General features: G+C 35.9%; 1 protein-coding gene across 8 annotated transcripts in view; it reads left to right on the top strand.

The window, feature by feature from the left end:
- Positions 1-20,195, top strand: part of FAM135A (family with sequence similarity 135 member A) — a gene marked incomplete at both ends in the record, with an annotated part of 117,963 nt that overhangs the window by 15,160 nt on the left and 82,608 nt on the right. For 7 of the 8 annotated variants that reach the window (XM_080699925.1, XM_080699927.1, XM_080699930.1 and 4 more), the window contains one exon: positions 2,708-2,784. The exons of the other annotated variant lie outside the window; for it this stretch is intronic. In XM_080699925.1, coding sequence (XP_080556051.1) covers positions 2,708-2,784 — 77 coding nt within the window. Of the gene's footprint in view, positions 1-2,707; positions 2,785-20,195 lie in introns of those variants that run through there. 8 annotated transcript variants of the gene reach the window in all.

Consider the following 20,195-nt stretch of genomic DNA (forward strand, 5'->3'; position numbering starts at 1 on the left):
GTTGAAGTTATAATTTATTCCTGAGCTTATGGATGATATTTTATGTAACCTAATACTTAGTAATGAAGCATAGATAGCCTTTTTATGTTCACTATTTTGAGACATTGTTTCTTTCTCTTAGGGGGAACAGTATAATTTTAACAAGAATTAGTAACTGGAAGTACAAGATTGATTATTTAATAATGTTAAAATGAAGTTTTGATCAGCAGAGGTAAGACTATGGCATTTTCTTTGAACTTGATTCATTATAGATTCAAATACTTGATGAATTTCAATGAAGAACTGTTTAAAAAACTGTTTTCAGGGTCTGGGATTTTAACTGACTGGCAAGGTAGCAATTAACCTGCCATACTGCCGTGAATATTGGCAGAAAACATGAGAGTCGTGGATCAAAGACACAGATGGCTTATACTCAGAGCAGTAATTAGAGTACAAGGGGGCACCTTCATATGTTACAGGTTATTAAACAGAAGAGGAACTGTGAGCTAAGAGAACCCAAGTTTTTTACAGTGGACAATAAGCCCACCTGACTTTTGCTTTGGAGAGAGACTGTTTATTACATACAACAGTAAATAGATCTGTTCTTTTCTTGTGTAAGACACTGTCTCTGACTTTTAAGACTGTGCTCTATGTAAACTTCTTTGAGATGTTAGCCTGGAACAAAAGCTGTCATTGTCTCTGTTGATAAGACATATAGAAATACCAGAGATTTACTCTAAATTGCTTTTTTAAATATGTCTAATAATTAATAAGAAAGATTGCTATTTTTTTCTGAAATAGCAAAAAGAAATACCCAACAGCGGGTAATTATTTATAAGATGCTCACATTATAATAGTTACAATTAAAAATAATATTGTATATCTGGATTATTGATTTAGGTGTTAATAAAAATAAATGAAGCAGATCACAAAATTACATGTAGATTGATCTCACTTCCATAAGAATTATACTTACTGTGCTAATATACATGAATTACAATGTATACCAAGTTATATATTTCAACAGATAGAATTGTGAATATTTTCTTTTTTAGTCCTCTGTTTTCTCCCCTACTCCCCTTCTGTAGGACTGGGAACTGAATCCAGAACATTTCTACCTCTGCACTATACTCTCAGCATTTGTTTTGTTTTGTTTTAAGACAGGGTCTTGCTAAGTTATTGTACACTGGCCTCAAGACTGCAGTCCTCCTACTTTAATCTCCCAAATACTGGGATTAAAGGCATGCACCACCATACCTGGCATTTCTTTTAAGCCTCTTTGAAAATAAATACTTTATTTGAGCTTTTATAATGAAGAAAAAATATATATATTTTTTAAGTTTAAAAGGAATAATCAGCTGGGTGTGGTGGCACATGCTTGTAATCCCAGCGCTTGAGAGGCTGAGACAGGAGGATCACGCTGGTTCGAAGCCAGCCTCGCTGGCTTAAGAGACCCTGTTTCCAAATTAAAAATATAAAATAGGTCTGGGAGTATAGCCCGCAGGTAGAAGGGTTTCCAGGAACCCCAGTACCACCATAAATAAATAAATAAATAAATAAATAAATAAATAAATAAATAAATGGAATAATCATATAAGAATTCTTTTTTTTAACCAAGAAAAGCCTTTCATGGATTTAAATGGGGATTAAAGAAAGTTACTTTTTATTTTCACTGTGGAGTTACCATTATGTGCATGATAGAACTAGAACTAGAAAAGAATAATTAGGTTGCTTAATTTTCTTCTTTTTTTTTTTTTTTTTTTTTGGTACTAAGATGGAACCCAGGGGCATTCTACCTCTGTGCTACACCCCCAGCCCTATTTTTCAGTCTTTTTTTTTTCTTTCTTTCTTTTTTTTTGTGGTACTGGGGATGGAACCCAGGGGCTTTCTATCTCTGGACTGTACTCCCAGACCTATTTTATATTTTATTTGGAAACAGGGTCTCACTAAGTTGCTCAGAGCCTCACTAAGTAGCTGAGGCTGGCTTTGAACTTGTGCGATCCTCCTGTCTCAGCCTCTCAAGTGCTGGGATTACAAGCGTGCGCCACCATGCCTGACTCAGTCTTTTTATTTTTGAAACAGGGTCTCACTAAGTTGCAAAGGGCCTCGCTGAGTAATTGAGGCTGTCTGCAATCCACGATCCTCCAGTCTCAGCCTCCCAAATGCTGGGATTACAAGCGTGTGCTACCGTGCCCGGCTTAGGTTGTCTAATTTTTTAAGCTGCTATTTTACTTAGAAATATAATAAAGAATATATTTGAGTAATTTATTGTATTTGTTCGCACATAAATGTATTAAAGGATACAAATCTTAGAAAAGTATTCTAATAATATGAATCTTAAATTTAGAGAGTGGTGCTTTTTGGTAAGCATATGTGTATATGCATGGTACTATTTTTGTTGTTGTAGTTTTGGTAATAGAGATTGAACTCAGAGGCATTCTACTTCTGAGCTATAGCCCCCAGCCCTATTCCCTGTTTTATTTTTAATTTTGAAACAGGGTCTCAATAGGTTGCAGTGAGCCTCTGGAAATTGGTGAGGCTGGCTGCAAACCTGCACTCCTCCTCCTGGCCTCCCAAGTACTGAGATTACAGGTGTTTTGCACCAGACCTAGTGTGTTTAAATAACTATTTTTTACAGGTTAGCATTTTGTTGTACTTCTCCTGATTTTCCTCTCTTTCTTTAATTAAGGTGCTATTACCAGATTTGTCTTCTGGGTGTAAACTAAAAATGACTGAAGTTCAAGCAATGGTAGAATTCTCCGTGGAGCTGAACAAGTTCTACAATGTGGATTTATTCCAGAGAGGGTATGTATTTTAATGTAAAAATTAAGTGTTTTGAATAAGATATGATACATAGCTTTAAATTTTAAATTTATATATTCTTTTTTATACCAATATAAGGAAAAGTGAACCACACCAAGTAATTATTTTCTGAGAAATATTATTTGTTAGATTAAGTATTTAAGAAATATTCACATAGATTTAGTGATAATGCTGAATATATTGAGAACATGTTTATAATTTTTGTACTGAATGTTAAGAGGATTTTAATGAAAACATGTAACGTCTCATTTTTGCTCTTTAAAAAGAAGCAAAGTAGAAATACAAAGTATACATGTTGAATTTTCAATAAGTAGAACAGAAGAACATCTTTCTGGGTTAGTGTTTCAATCAGTGTTTTCATCACCGTGACCAAAATACCTGACAAGTACAACATAGAGGAAGAAAGATTTGTCTGGTTCAAATGGTTTTAGAGGTTTCTATCCATGGTTGGTCAGCTCTAAGGCAGAGACAGCACCAGCAGGGCATGTGTGGAGAAAGGCTGCTCAGCTCATGATGGCTTGGAAGCAGCCAGCCCACACCCCTGGTACCCACCTCTCCTAGCCATTCTCCACCTCTGAACTTTTCTGCATTGAGGATCATGCTGTGAACACATGAGCTTTTAGGGGAGACTTCAAACCTAAAGCATAACAGTTAGCATGTTAGGAAAGTCATAGTGGAAGAGGAGCATCAAAGTATGAATAAGATATGACTGGGCAAAAGATGAAGTAAAAGATCCTTTTATTTAGAGAGAGCTTTACTGGGAGGAAGTGCCTCAGTTCTTGTCTTCCTAAAGGAAAGCCCTTGAAAGACACAGAGTCTAAATAGAGTAAGAAAGCACAAAGGATTTATTTAGCCAAATGAAAGCAAAGTACACTCTAGAGAATGTGGAGCAGGCTATCCAAGGAGAATAGGACTTGTCTCTTCTGCATCATGGGTTTTTATGGGCTGCCTGTGATCCTCCCTCTTTATGAATTAGTTATTATGGGTAGTTATATTTGTTTACCACCTAAGTTTAGTGCAGCTGCATCAAGTTTCACCATGTTGGAATTTTCCCCATTACCACCTAAGTGAAACTCACTATGGGGTGCAAAACCACAATGCAAATGATGTTATAATGATCCTGAGGTCATCTAGAGACAAAGAACTAGTAGTCTAGGCATGTTCTTTTCCCTCTGAGCTGACTATCCATTTTCTCTAGATTGACAGGGAGCTATCCAACTGTAAGAAGGTGATCTCTGGGCAATAGAACTGCCTGTTGGGTATGGCATACAGGTGGGGGGTGAATTTTCTTTTCCCTACTTGCTCATTTCTGTCTAACACCTATTCTTAAAAGAATAGAGTGAATTAAGAGATTCATAGAACCAGGTCTTGGAAATAGGAATGAACTTGTTATCATAAGAATAGTTAGGAAATTGGTGAATTTGTAGAATTATAGAAGAAATGTAATAAAGAATGGCAAAATTATGTTTGTGAAGGGCTTTAATTTAGGTGGGAATCAGTAGTTTCCAAGTAGGATAAAGTTATCACATTCTTACAACAAGCACATATTAACAGTTTCATATTGTGCTACATTAGGTCGATGGTTGCATAAAAGAAATAGAAGCATAGAGAACAATTTAGAGGCATTTGCAATAACTCCAGGTATAAATCTGAAGGTACTGAGTAGTGGTAGTGCTGCTATTACTAACAGAAGGCATAGGGTAAAAGATTTTCCTTTAATTTTTGGCGTGGCTTTGCCATCTTACTGAAAAAAAAAAAAAAGAAGAAAGAAAACAGCTGTGCTGTGATGCACTCCATGTGGTCTCTCATTCTTCAGCAGGCTAGCCTGGGTTCATTCTCAAGGACAAAGCAAGATTCCAGGCAAGAGAGCAGAAGGTGCAAGGCCCTTTGAAGTGGCACTGTTACTTCCACTGTAGTCTGTTGGTTAGGCAAATCGCAAGGGCTGACCAACGGAGTCCAAGTTGGTGGTTTTTGGCTGGTACAACTCTCTTTATTGTAGGCTTTCTGTATACCTGTTATGATGCATTCCATACTCTAAAATCTAAGCCCACAGTTGTTTTTTACATATGCTTGGTCTCTAAATATAATCATTATTACTTGGAAATCAGAGTTCTGTGGGTCATGTCTATAACATTCCTAAGAACTTATATCATACTAAGAATGTCTACTTAGAGCCTGGCTTAATTATTTTAGTGATCTTAAGGAGAAAACCTGCAGTTACATCCTTGACTTTATCTTTATCCATAGGCTTCATCTTATTTTGAAAATATTTTAGGAGGCTGGAAATAAAAAGTTTTATTTTTCCAGCCAATAAGTACTGGTCCCCTATATGTTCCTTCCAGATTTTTCATGTAAAATGACTAATTCTTTAGTTCATTTCTTTCTTGCATAGCCTTATTATATTTAACTTTACTGTACTTGGGTCGGAGCAACTAGTTGGCATTTTCGGCTTTCTGCATGGAAATTAGCTTTCTCAGGTCCAAAATATTGTCTGACTTCTTTGTCAATAGCGTATTTTATAACTGTATAGCATAGGATATCATTTTTCTAGTTTTTTTGATTTTCTACCTTCTGTAACAGGATCATTAGTTTGATTCCAAAGTCAACACCACTTAGGTTTTTGCACACACACACACACACAGAAGTTCAGGTGCCAATTACTCTATTTGTTATCTATTGCCACACTAATACAGCTACTAACAGCTAATAGCTAACAGCAAACACAAAGCCTCAATGGCATTGTTATAGCAACAAACATTCATTTTTGCTCACAACTCTGGATCAGCTGAATAATTCTGCTGGCCTGAGCTATCTTGGCTAATCTTTGTTGGCCCAGTGCTAGCTGATGCAGAATGGCCTCTGCTGGACAGACTGCCTTGTTAAGTGTCTCATTCTGCAGTTCGTACTCATGTAGGAGGCAAGGGTCCACAGAGAGAAACATGCAAGGAGACCCTTCATACATAAGGCTGGAACTGTCACCTCTGCTGCAGTGTGTTAGTCAAGAGAAGTCATACGTAAGGCCAGCCCAGATTTAAGAAGTGGAGAAAAGCACTCCAGTTTTTAATTTGAGTCACATTGCAAGATACATGAATACAAGGAAAAGTGAAAAAAATTGGATGCATTTAAAAAATCAATCTACATATTATATTTTATAGGTATTTTTGTAAAAATGAAATATTGGTGTTGGATTTGGAGACTAATTTAGCTAGAAAGCAATTCACTTGCTCATGTTAATGAATTAATGACTATTTGAAAACCATTAACTGCTATTTATAAGATACTTTTCATACATACATACATACATACATACATACATACATACATAGCATCACTGACCTTTATTTTGTATTATGAAGTTGTAACAAAATATTACATAACTATAATCATTATCAGGTTACTATAAAACATCAGGTTATACTATAAAACAAAGTAGCAGCTTATACTATAAAACAAATCAAATATAGTGTAAAAATATAAAAATTACTCTTTCCAAACAAAACATTTTATTGAAAATATAATAATATTCACTAATACCTTCTTTTAGCCATTAGCTTGAATTAGTCACTTTTCTTTTCCCCCCTAAAAAAAACAAAAACCATTCAGATTTCTCAGCAACAGAAAAAGATCGGATACATTTACTTTTTTTCCTTTCTCTGCCTATTGTATCTCTGTCCAGATGGTAAAGAGCAATTCTTACTTGTATGACTACTCCTTAAAGGATTTAGCTATGTCATAGTTCATTTCAGCTTATCTTTATGTGAAGTATTAGATCTAAGAAGAACTTACCTTACGGTACTTAAATAACTGACAGATAAGCAAAAAATAAAATAGGGCTGAGAGCGTATCTCAGAGGTGGAACGCTCTTGGGTTTAATCCCCAGTACCATAAAACGTTGTTCATAGACACTCTTAATCCCTTGCATCCTCCTGCTTAAGATGATCCCTGGAAAATGGTGTTTTGTTTAACAGATGCGAGAAATAAACTGAGCAGGAAACAAGAACTGAAAAATAGATGGTTCAACTTTAGTGCTTATTTTCTATATTAATTTTGGTACTGGGAATTGAACCCAGAGGTTCATTCTAACTTTTAGTTATCTCTCTAGCCCTGTTTTAATGGAATTGCAAAATCACTTATTTGCTTACATTTGTTGGGTGCAATAGACTAGTCAGTGTTTTAAAAATCATTTAAAATTTGTAATTATCTTTAAAAAATTTAATTTCTAATTTTTTACATGATAGTGTATTTTGCTATTGAATTGCATTGTTTTCCTTATGGTAAAAAGTTGAGATACTAACAATCTAAAGGAAAAAGTATTTTTAATATGTTCCATCATTTTTTTAAATTTAGTGGATTTATAAATTCTGAAAAACAAAATAGAAATTCTAAAGCATTGATCATATATGTTAGTAAATGGAATGTGAATGTATGTCTTATAAAAATGAGTAATACAAATTGTCATAATATTTTTATTATATTAGAAGTATATCATGATAAACTTTCCAAATGATTTTACTCAAAATATATTTCTGAGGAGGGCTCCAAAGTTGGGAGGATTATCTTTTAAATGTTTAGGGAAAGTATTGGCTTTTAAATACTTAAGGAAAAAAAAATTTATTTGAACATTCTCATTGGCATGAAAGAAAAGAGAATGGATTAAATTGAAGCATAGCAGTTTTAGTTGTTAAACTGGGGATGATTTTTCTTGTTTTAAAGGCCATTGCAAGGCCGGGCGTGGTGGCGCACACTTGTAATCCCCGCGCTTGGGAGGCGGAGACTGGAGGATCGCGCAGGTTCGAAGCCAGCCACGCTGGCATAAGAGACCCTGTTTCAAAAATATAAAATAGGTCTGGGAGTGTAGCCCGGAGGTGGAAGGGCTTCCAGGAACCCCAGTACCACCAAAAATGAAAAAAAAAAATAAATAAAAATAAAGGCCATTGCAAAGTTATTAGAACATCTTTTTCCTTGAATTTTTTAGGTGAGTGCTGTTCAGAGTAGTCTGCAAATGGTTTGTTACTGATTCAAAGGAGAAAAACTTTCTTTTTTAACTTTGCCAGAATGTGAATCCATGGACTGCTGTCTTCATTGAGAAAGTTGCTATGAAAAAGTCAATATGCTTTGTGATACTTTATTTCACCACAAATTGGGGAGTTCACAGAGATTTAACAGCATTTGTATCCTATTTTAATAGCACAGCTTTAGAATATTAGCAAACAGATGAAGAAGGAAAAACTATAGATGAGCAAATAAGGTGACCTAACCGAGGGGATGGGAAGAGGGAAATTCCCTAATGTACATGATGTACATTTACAAACATATCAAAGTCAGTCACTAGGCTGACTAAGAAGGAGAAAGGGAGAAGGGAATGGGGTGGGGAGATCGGGGAAGGGCTAAATGAGTGATATATGCACGTATGCCTCTACCATCTTTTTTTTTTTTTTTTTTTTTTTCGGTGGTACTGGGTGTGGAACCCAGGGGCTTTTCTACCTCCGGGCAATACTCCCAGACCTGTTTTATACTTTATTTGGAAACAGGGTCTCACTAAGTTGCTGAGAGCCTCACTGAGTAGCTGAGGCTAGCTTTGAACCTGTGTGATCCTCCTGTCTCAGCCTCCCAAGCGCTGGGATTACAAGCATGTGAAACCACACCTGGCTTGCCTCTACCATCTTGTACTCCATTAAGATGTATGACTATATGCAATAATTTTGTGTGTGTGTGTGTGTGTGTGTGTGTGTGTGTGTGTGTGTGGTCATGGGGGTGGAACCCAAAGGCTTTCTACCTCTGGGCTCTTCTCCCATACTCCCAGGCCCATTTTATATTTTATTTGAAAACAGGGTCTCACTGAGTTGCTGAGAACCTCACTAAGTAGCTGAGGGTGGCTTTGACCCTGTGAGATCCTCCTGTCTCAGCCTCCCAAGCGCTGGGATTACAAGCATGGGTCACCACACCCGGCTAATAAAAAATGTTTTTTAAAAAGAATATTAGCAACTTCTAGAGTAGAGTTTAATTCATTTTGAAAGGAAGCAATTGGACTGGGTCATATGTTTTCAAATATTTAGAAGATAGAATTTTAAAAAGTATTTTAATGTTCTGATTTTTATTTTTACTTATTTTTTGTTTAAATATGAGTATTCTTATTTTTATTGAAATAGTATTTGTAAACTTTTATGGTTATGTATTGTTAATTTAATACATGTATACTTTGTAGCCGGGCGTGGTGGCACACGCTTGTAATCCCCGCGCTTGGGAGGCTGAGACAGGAGGATCGCACAGGTTCGAAGCCAGCCTCGGCTACTTAGTGAGGCTCTTGGCAACTTAGTGAGACCCTGTTTCCAAATAAAATATAAAATAGGTCTGGTAGTATAACTTGGAGGTAGAAAGCCTCTAGGTTCTACCCCCAGTACTACCAAAAAAAAAAAAAAAAAAAAAAAACCAGCAAAAACAACAAAAAACAAATGTATACTTTGTGAAATTATATGAGGGTAATAAGAATTCCTATCTCATCAATAGTCATTTTTGTGTGTTTGGAATATAATACTTCTTTTCTAGTTGTCTTGCAGTATATCATAGATTCTTTTAACCAGTAGTTACTCTGCCATGCTTAAGAAGCAGCAGAGTGATTCTTTTTCCCTTCCTCTTGCCCTTCTCAGACTCTAGTGACCACTGTTTCATTCTGTTGTCCTCCAAGATTGACTTACTGATTTCTATAAGTTAAAACATGTGGTATTTGTCTTTCGGTGTCTGGCTAGTTTCACTTAACATAATGATCTCCACTTCTATCTTGCTACAAATGATGGAATTTCATTCTTTTTATGGCTGAATAACTTTCCATTGTGTAAATATACGTTTTCTAATGGCATCTCAGTTAATTTCATATTTTGGCTCTCATGAATAGTGCTGTAGTAAACATGGAAACACAAGTGTCTTTCAGTGTAAAAATTTCATCTCTTGGATATATATGTAATGGTAAAATTGCTGGATCTTATAATAATTCAATTTTTAACTCTTTGAAGAATCTCATACTATTTTCTATAATGGTTATATTAACATACCCACCTCCAGTGTGTAAGAGTTCCCTTTTCTCTGTTTCCTTCACAGCATTTGTTACTGTCTTTTTGATGACAGCCATTTTAACTGGGGTGAAGTGATATGTTATTGTAGTTCCATATGAATTTTAGGGTTATTTTTTCTATTTTTATGAAGAAAAGCCTTGAGATCTACAGGTCAGCAAACTTGTATAACTTGCTGGGTTTGATCTCTAGCACTGCAAATAAGAAAGAAAGGAATGGGAAAGAAGGGAGTTGCTGGCATTTTGATGGGGATTACAAATGAATCTATAGATCACTTGGGGCAGTATGTTCATTTTAAAAATATTAATTCTTCTGATTCTTTAGCATAGGCTATATTTCCTTTTTTGTGTCCTCTTTAATTTCTTTCATCAGTGCGTTCATCAAAACGCTCTACAATTTTCATTATAGAGATCTTTCACTTCCTTGTGAATATGATAGAGGACTAATATCTAGACTATACAAAGAACTTAAAAAACTTAATACTGAATGGGATTGCTTTAACATTTTTTCAGCAAATTCATTAGCAGTATGTAAATGTGCTCTTATTTTATATCCTACAACTGTATTGAATTTACTCATAAGTTCTAAAAAATTTTTCATGGAGAGTATAGTTAGGTTTTTCTAGGTATTGAATCATGTCATCTGCAAATATGGACACATTTTAACTTTTTCCTTTCTAATTTAGATGCCCTTTACTTCTTTCTCTTGCCTAATTGTTCTTGCTAGGACTTCCATTGCTATGTGGAAGTGTGGAGAAAGTGAATGTCCTTGTCATGTTCCTCCCAGTCTTAGAGGAAATTGCTTTCTGCTTTTTCCCATTTAGTATGATACTGGCTATGGGTCTGTATACACACACACACACACACACACACACACACACACACATGCGTGCGCACGTGTGTGTTTGTGTGTGTGTATATATATATATATATAGTTTTTAATATTTTAAAGTATGTTCCTTCTGTGATTATTTTTGTTAAAATTTTATCATGATGAAAAATTGAACCTTATAAAATGGTTTTTCTGTAGCAATTGAAATGAGCATATACTTTTTTGTTCTTCATTTTGTTGGTATATTGCATCACATTTACTGACTTGTATATATCAAACTCACCTGATTGTGGTATGTGATCTTTTTGTTATTTGTATTTGGTTTGCTAGTATTTTACTGAGAATTTTTGCATCAAAAATTAAAAAGTGGTGTAGATGTGTGGTTTCCTTTCTTTGTTGTATCTTTTTCTAGTTTTAGTATCAGGGTAATAGCTTTATAGAAATGAGTTTGGCAGAGTTCATTTCAGTTTTCTAGAATTGATTAAGAAGAATTGGAATTAGGGTTTTTATGTTTTATATAAGTTATCAATAAAGCCATTAGTTCTTAGACTTATTTAGAAGGTAAATTTTAAATTTTAAATAACCACTCATTATTGGTTTGTTTAGATTTTGTTTCTTTTTATTCCATTTAGTAGATTTTAGCATGTAATTGTTCTGAATAGTTTCTTATGAGCCTTCATATTTCTGTTGTGTCAATTGCAATGTCTCCTTTTATTCTCTGGTTTTATTTATTGGGTCTTCCTCCTTTGTTCCTTAGGTAGTCTAGCTAAAGTTTTGTCAATTTTGTTTATCATTTCAAAAAAACAACACTTTAGCCGAGTGTGGTGGCGCACACTTGTATTCCCAGCATTTGAGAGGCTGAGACAGGAGGATCGTGGTTCGTGGACAGCCTCAGCTATTACTTTGTGAGGCACTTTGCAACTCAGTGAGACCCTGTTTCAAAATAAAGAATAAAAAATAGGGCTGGGAGTATAGCTTGAAGGAAGAATGCTTTTGGGTTCCATCCCCAGTACTACCAAAACCAACACTTTATTTGTTGACCTTTTAAATTGCTTTTTTAGTTTTGATTTTATTTATTTATGCAGTGTTCTATATTATTTTATTCCTTTTGCTAACTTTGGTTTGGTTAGTTTTTGCTTTCCTAAGTCTTTGAAGTAAATTTGCCAGCTTTCTGTTTGTTTGTTTGTTTGTTTATATATTCATGTATTACTATATACTTCGCTCTCAAGTATTGTTTTTGCTGTATTTCATAGATGTTGGTATACCTTGTTGTCATTTCCATTCATTTCTAAATTTTTTTATTTTTTACTTTTTGTGGGTCTGGGGATGGAAACCAGAGGCATTTGACCTCCGAGTTACATCCCCTGCCCAATTTTTTATTCTTTATTTTGAAACAGGGTCTCACTGAGTACAGAGGGCCTCACTAAGTAGCTGAGTCTGTCTGAACTGCGATCCTCTGGTCTCAGCCTCCCGAATGCTGGGATTACAAGCATGCGCCACCATGCCTGGCTATTTCTAAATTTTTTAAAATTTCCTTTTAGTTTCTTTCACTACCTATTGACCATTTATAAGTATATCATTAAATTTGTATGTATTTATATACTTTTCATTCTTACTGATTTGTAGCTTTATTCTATAGTGGTCTGAGAAGATACATTTTTTTTTAAATCTATTAAGACTTGAAATGTATCCTAACATATGATATATACTGGAAAATGTTCCAAGTGCTGACAAGAACTGTGTATATTCTGCTACTCTTGAATGAAAAGTTCTATAAGCCGGGCGTGGTGGTTTGTAATCCCTGCGCTTGGGAGGCTGAGACAGGAGGATCGCACAGGTTCGAAGCCAGCCTCAGCTACTCAGTGAGGCTCTCAGCAACTTAGTGAGACCCTGTTTCCAAATAAAATATAAAATAGGTCTGGGAGTATAGCCCAGAGGTAGAAAGCTCCTGGGTTCCATCCCCAGTACCACCAAAAAAAAAAAAAAAAAAAATTCTATAAACGTCTGTTAGGTCCATTTGCTCTATAATATAGTTAATTAGATGCTTCTTTGTTGATTTTCTGTCTGGATGATTTGTCCTTTTGGGGAAAGTGGGATGTTGAAGTCCCCACACAATTGTTGTGAGTCTATTTCTCCCTTTAGATCTAATAATACTTGTTTTATGTATTTGGGTAGTCTTGTATTAGATGCACAGATGTTTACAATTGTTGTATTTGCTTGCCAAATTGAACCTTTTATCAATATATAAAGACTTTCTTTGTTCATTTTACAGTTTTTAATTAAGTCAGGTTTATGTGATATGAGTAGAGCTACTTCTGGTTCATTTTTTATTTCCACTTGTGTGATGTATCTTTTTCAAACCAGTCACTTAGTCCATGTTTATCTGTACCAGTGAAGTGAATTTCTTGTAGGGAGCATATAATTGAGTCTTATTTTTGTATCCATTCAGCTGGTCTTTGTCTTTTGATTGCTGAATTTAACCCATGTTATAATGCAAGTGAAATGCTGTCACAGTTTTATTTTTTTCTAAAAATGTTTGAACAATCAATAATCTTTCATGAGGGAAACATTTTGGGGAAAATAAGGTTAAAGTTATAAGTTATAATGTTAAAGGTTAAAGTAATATTTTGCTTTTGTTTTATTTTTATATCAGGGTTAAAACACTTTAGTTTTATACCTATAGCTACTACTACTTTTCTTAGTCATGTACTGTTATAAAATGTACTAGTACAGAGTAAAGGTCATGGATTTAGAAATTATATTCTTAAATTTTAATAACATCGCCGGGCGCGGTGGCGCACGCTTGTAATCCCCACGCATGGGAGGCAGAGACAGGAGGATCGCGCAGGTTCGAAGCTAGGCACGTGCTCTGGCTTAAGAGACCCTGTTTCCAAATAAAAATACAAAATAGGTGTCTGGGAGTGGAGCCCGGAGGTAGAAGGGCTTCCAGGAACCCCAGTACCACCAAAAAAAAAAAAAAAATTTAATAACATCATAAAACTAAGGAACATCAGTCTTTTTAGAAAAGCTCCATAAACTGGGTTCTGTACCACATTATCCTAAATCATTTTTGTTAATTAAAGGACCATCAAGTGAAAAGGAGAAAGAAAATATGAGATAAATTTTTGTATTATTGACATTGATTACAACCTTGAAAATCAAGATTTCTTTTCTGTAATGTCATAGATGAATTGATGACTTCTATTTAAAAAGAAACTTCAAGTTTTCTATAAGGACTTTTGAAAAACAATTTACATTTTGAAAACATTAGTGATTTGGTTTATTTCTTTTTTTTTTTAATTGGTGCACTGTATTCATACATCATAGTGGGATACAAACTTTTGTAGACATACATGCACACATCGCCAAGTCAGCCCCCACCCGATCCCAACCCCATTCTCTCCCCATCCCTCCCTCCCATGCTTGGCTTAGTGGTTGACATCTAGTATTATAGCAATTTATCCAAAATTAAAAATGATAATCTCACATACCAGTTTCATTTGTCTGATACCAAGCTTTTGATGACTTAAAGATAACATTTCAATATTTCTTTTTACTTTCTTTCTTACCAGAGAATATTTTTTTTCTATTTTTTTAGGTGAAACTATCATATATTTATATATTTAGTTTTCAGAAAAAAAATCTATCCTAATATGGAATATGGACTCTAGATACCCAAAGCGATCTTGAAAAAGAACAAAGCTAGAAGATATATATTTTCTGATTTCAAACCATATAAAGCTACAATAATTGAAACAGTGTAGTACTATTCTAAAGGCAGATATATAAACCATTGGATTTAAATAAAAGCCTAGAGCTAAATTCTTCCCTATATTGTCAAGTTATTTCTGACAAGGTTCTCACAAACATTTGGTGGTGGAAAAATAATTTTTTAACTAAATATTGTTGAAAAATAATAATTACATGGAAAAGAATAAAATTGGACCCTTACCTAATCCCATATACAAATATTAACTCAAAATAGATAAAAGACCTAAATATAAATCTTAAGACTATAAACTTTTAGGAGAAAATCTGGGTCATTAAACCTCACAACATTGAAATTGGCAGTGATTTCTTGGATATGATTTCAATGGCACAGGCAACAGAAGAGTATACAAACTCCCTAAAAAATATTGTATATCCAAAGACAATGTAAACAGAGTTAACAGTTACTAATAGAATGGGATAAAATATTTCCAAATGCTATATCTGAAGGTATATTAATATTCCAACTAGAAATCCTAGAAATTAGCAACAATAAAGGCAAACAATACCATTTAGAGATAGGTAAAAGACTAACATAAATAATGAATCTCCACAGATAACCAATCTTAGTTGTCTGTTGGATGGAAAATCTTGTTTCTCTAGTTCTGGAGTATGTTACCTATTTCTTCTTTGTAGTTAATCTCTTTGAGTATTTTCTCTAGTGCTGGTTTTGAAGACATAAATTCCTTCAGTTTCTGTTTGTCATGGAAGCTTCTTATTTCTCCATCTAATTTGATAGAAAGTTTTGCTGGGTAGGAAATTTTTGGCTGGAAGTTGTTTTCTTTCAGAGTTTGGAATATGTTACTCCAACCCCTTCTGGCTCTCTTAACTTGGTTTGGGAAGTCTGGAGTGATTCTAATTGGTTTGCCTCTGAATGTCACTTGGCCCTTTGCTTTTGTTGCCTTTAAGATTCTCTGCTTGGCTTCCACATTGGTCATTTTGACAATTATGTGGCGTGGGGATCCTCTTCTCTGATCCTGTCTAAAGGGAGTTCTATAAGTTTCCTGGACCTGTGTATCGACCTCTTGCTCTATGTCTGGAAAATCTTCTGCTATTACTTCCTTGAAGAGATTGTTGATCCCTTTGGTTTCACCTTCTTTTCCCTCCTCTATTCCAATTATTCTTAGGTTAGCTCTCTTAAAATGGGCCCATATTTCTTCAATATCAGATTCCTGCTGTTGGATATTTTTTCCTAGATTAGAAACTATGCGTTCATTTTTGGAATGATCATCTTCTAAGAGCGAGATTCTGTTCTCCATGTGTTCTAATCGGTTGTTTGTGCTTTGAATTGAGGCCTTTACTTCATTAATTGCATCCTTTATCTCCTTTTGGCTCTCTCTGAGTTCTTTTCGAAGCACCTCTATTATTTCTACAGTTATTTTCCTCATTTGCTCTTCTAGAAATCTCTGATTTTCTGTTTTATTGGGTTCTGATGTTGTGGGGTTGTGGGCATTCATTGCTCCAGTATTATTCCTCTTTCCCATGATTTCCGATGTTTGTGCCTTCTCTGGGTTCTTCCCTTGGGTCACTATGACTTCACTTAAGGTGTTCTGGATCTCGAGTCAGTAGTATCTCTGACCCCACTACTCCTTTACTATGTTGTATCACAGAGTCTCCGACCCAGAGAGTCGATAGAGGCTGCTTTAGACTGTGGGGGGTGCCAGGTTGCACGTTCTCCTATGGTGTGATATCTCTGCCACCACCCCTCCCCCACTGGGTCAAGTCCCAGGGAGTACAGTACTGGGATTTCTCCTCTGTGGCCCGCAATTTGACTCACTGTTCTTGAGTACGCAGATGTAGCTGTACTGGCCTCGCTGAAATCGGTGCTGCTGCCGCCGGTGGCAGTATGGCGCCCCTGCTACGCCCTCGGCCGTGGGGCTGGTGTTTTTCTTCTTGGTTTTGATTTCCATTCTGAATCCCTGCAGTGTGTGCTGAGCTCGGCCACTGGGAGCTTTAGATGCTCTCTGCACGGAGAAATCCCACCTGGCTGTTCCGCAGTGGCTCACCTCCGCTTGCTGTAGCCGTCCCGTGAATTCGCTGGTGCCGCCGGCAGTATGGCGCTGCTGCTGCATCTGCCACGTCCTCGGGCATGAGGCCGGTTATCTCCTCTGTGGCTCTGTTCTCAGTCCGCTTTCTCTCTGGAGCCTGGTGATTTTTTGTTTCACTGGTGATGGTGTTTTCTGGCTATGAAAGGCGCTGATTTTGTGGTAATGGAGATTTGTTGTTAGCGGGGCTCTTAAGCCCCGCTTTTCTCGGTCGCCATCTTCCCGGAAGTCTGAACTCATGGATTTTTAACATGTAAGATGATAATGTTGCATCATTAATTCTTTCTGATCCTTAAAAGGAATCCATTTTAGATTGAAAAGGAATCCATTTTAGACTGGTTTCTATGAACTTCCCACTGGACACATTCCAAATAATGTTTGATGGATTCTTTGTTCTCTACTCTTTAACTGTTCCAGACTCTTGTACTTTTCTCTGCTCCAGACCTGGAATCAGCTAAGAAGCCCTGTTTGCTTTTACTGAGAAATGTTATGAAAATCTATTATATATGCGAAAGGAACACTTTTTTTTTTTTTTTTTGGTACTGGGGTTTGAACCCAGGGGTGTTCTACCTCCAAGGTATACCTCTAGCCCTATTTTATTTTAGTTTACTTTTTTGAAATAGAGTCTCACTAGATTGACGAGTGTCTCACTTCTTGCTAAAGCTGTCTTCCAACCTGCAAACCTGTGTGTGGGTATTACTGGGGATTAAATCTGGGGCATTCTACTGGAATATTGGCTAAGGTGTGTGTGTGTGTGTGTGTGTGTGTGTGTGTGTGTGTGTGTGTGTGTGTGTATGTGTTACTGGGGATTAAACCTGGGGCATTCTACTGGGATATTGGCTAGGGTGTGTGTGTGTGCGTGCGTGCGTGCATGTGTGTGTGTTTTATTGGCGATTAAACCTGGGGCATCCTACCCCAGCCCCCCTTGTTTTTTGAAAAGAGTCTTTCCTAGGTTGATGAGAACCTCACTACTTGCCAAGGCTGTTCTTGAGCCTGTAATCCTCTTGTCTCAGCCTCCCAAGGACTGGGATTACAAGCTTGTGCCACCTGGTTTTTTTTGTTGTTGTTTTTTTTTTTTTGGTGGTACTGGGGTTCCTGGAAGCCCTTCTACCTCCGGGCTACACTCCCAGACCTCTTTTTACATTTTATATTTGGAAACAGGGTCCCCTAAGCCAGCGCACGTGGCTGGCTTTGAACCTGCGCGATCCTCCTGTCTCTGCCTCCCAAGCGCGGGGATTACAAGCGTGCGCCACCACGCCCGGCGTGCCACCTGGTTTTAAAGACCAAAATTAAGATTGCAAGAATGGGTCAGCACATTTCCTCAGACCAAAACCAGCTTCAGTGCTTTGCCTACTTTGCTGTAAATTTTTTTTTTGCTCAGATTTGGTCTGGTAATTTCATACTATCTTGTCAGCTCTTCATTAACTCAAAGATATATTCTTATAGTTTTTATGGTAGTTTTAGTTTTTTTGTTTGATTTTGTTTTTGTTTTTAAGAAGAGTTGTTCTGAATCACCTAGCCCATCATAGCCTTTAAAATACAAGTGTTTTATCTTTTCTTTTTTCTTTTTCTTTTTCTTTTTTACCTTTTTTTTTTTTTTTTGCAATACTGGGAATTGAATATCCAGAGGCATTCTGCCTCCAAGCTATACCCCAGACCTTTTTTTATTTTGAAACAAAGTCTAAGTTACAGAGGGCCTCACCAGGTAGCTGAAACTGGCTGTGAACCTGTGATCCTCTTTGGGATTACAAGCATGCACCACCATGCCCAGCATATTTCTTTTTTAAATTTTATCTTCTCTTACTTGATACTTTATTCTAAAAATTAGTTAATATATGCACATTTAAAAGTTTTATTCAATTTAAAATTTTTATATCATTATCCCTACTTCTAATAAATAAACTTCATTTAAAGTAATGTGTTTATTAGCTTGAGAGTTTTGTTTTTACCTGTATCTCTGGTACTAACCCAGTGGCTATAACATAGATAGGCCTTCAAAAAATTGTGTGTGTGTGTGTGTGTGTGTGTGTGTGTGTGTGTGTGTGTAAAATCTAGAGATTATTTGAAACACATGGAAGGATGCATAGGTTATAAGCAAATACTACTGTTTTATTAAGGACTTGACTATCCAATGATTTTAGTATCCTGGGCAGGGAGGAAGGTGTGTATAATTTTGTGAAATTACACACACATACACTTGTATTCAGGGAATTTTAAATTGCAATGTTCCCTCAGTAGTTTAAGGACTATCCCTCGCATACCTTTCAACTCCATGCAGGGTAGCAAAATAATGGAATGCTCTAATCTCTTATATACAATAACCTGCATAATAAATGCATAAAATAATAAAGATATATATATAGTATATATAATATAACCTGCATACATCTTCCCATATACTTTAAATTATCTCTAGATTACTTATTTTACATAGTGCAATGTAAATGCTATTTAAATAGATGTTATACTATATTTTCAGGGAATAATAACCAACAAAAGTCTGCTTATTATGACTTAATAAAGCCAGCATGGTGACACATACCTGAAATCCTGTTATGTGTGAGACTGAGACTAGAGGATCACAGATTTGCAGCCAGCCTGTAGCAATTTAACAAGGCCCTAACAACTTAGACCCTGTTTCAAAATAGGGTTGAGGATGTAGTTCAGAGGTAGAAGGCCCCTGGGTTTAATCCCTCCTAACTAAAACACACACACACACACACACACACACAATGTTAGATGATTGAAATTCAATTAAATGTTCAATATATGTTTGCTAATAGCAGAGATACTTAAGCAAAACACTGCATTTATCTAATGCCCTTTTCTGTAGAAATAGAAAATCACCGTAAAATTCATATGGAACCACAGTGGCTATTATAAAAAAAAGAACAAGAATTAAAAAAAAAAAAAGCCAGGCATGGTGGTGGACGTTTGTAATCCCAGTATTTGGGAGGCTGAGACAGGAGGATTTTGCAGATTTGAAGCCAGCCTCAGCTGCTTAAGCCCTTACAACTCATTGAGACCTTATTTCTAAATAAAGAATAAAAAATAGGGCTGGGGATGTTGCTTGGAAATAGAATATCCCTGTGTTACAATCCCTAGTACCGCAAAAAATAAAATTTTTAAAAAGTACAAGTGCCTATAAGAATATAGAGCAAATGGACCTTTATATACTGTTGGTAGGAATGTAAATTAGTATAGCCATTATGGAAAACAATATATATGTTCCTCAAAACATAAAAATAGAACTATCGTATGATCTAGTAATCCTGCTCCTGGGTATATGTCTAAAGGAATTGAAATCTAAATAAAGTTACACTCCCACCAACATTTAGCTCAATATGGGAGGTCAAAGAGTACCTAGGAAACTCTGCTTTCCTCTGGTCTCAAGGGTGATTTGGTTTTTGTTGTTCTCAGCTACCTCGCATTTTCAAGTACCCTCATCTTAAAGTCAGTGAGTCCTTTATCACTGTGGAGTTTTGCCCCGTTCCCTTTACGTTCTGTTTATCCCTTTATTTTCTAATTTAAAATGATTACTCTAGTGACCAGCAGGTTTATAGAAACATGTACAATGTTTCAAAGTTCTTAGGAAATATAAGCAAGTAAGAATACATTTAAAAAATAGCTCTTTGACAAAACTGAATTCTTTACTTATATTTAGTCATTTAGTCTTAAGCCA

Source organism: Muscardinus avellanarius (assembly GCF_963383645.1).
Source record: "Muscardinus avellanarius genome assembly, chromosome: 8".
Taxonomy (NCBI): Eukaryota; Metazoa; Chordata; class Mammalia; order Rodentia; family Gliridae; genus Muscardinus; species Muscardinus avellanarius.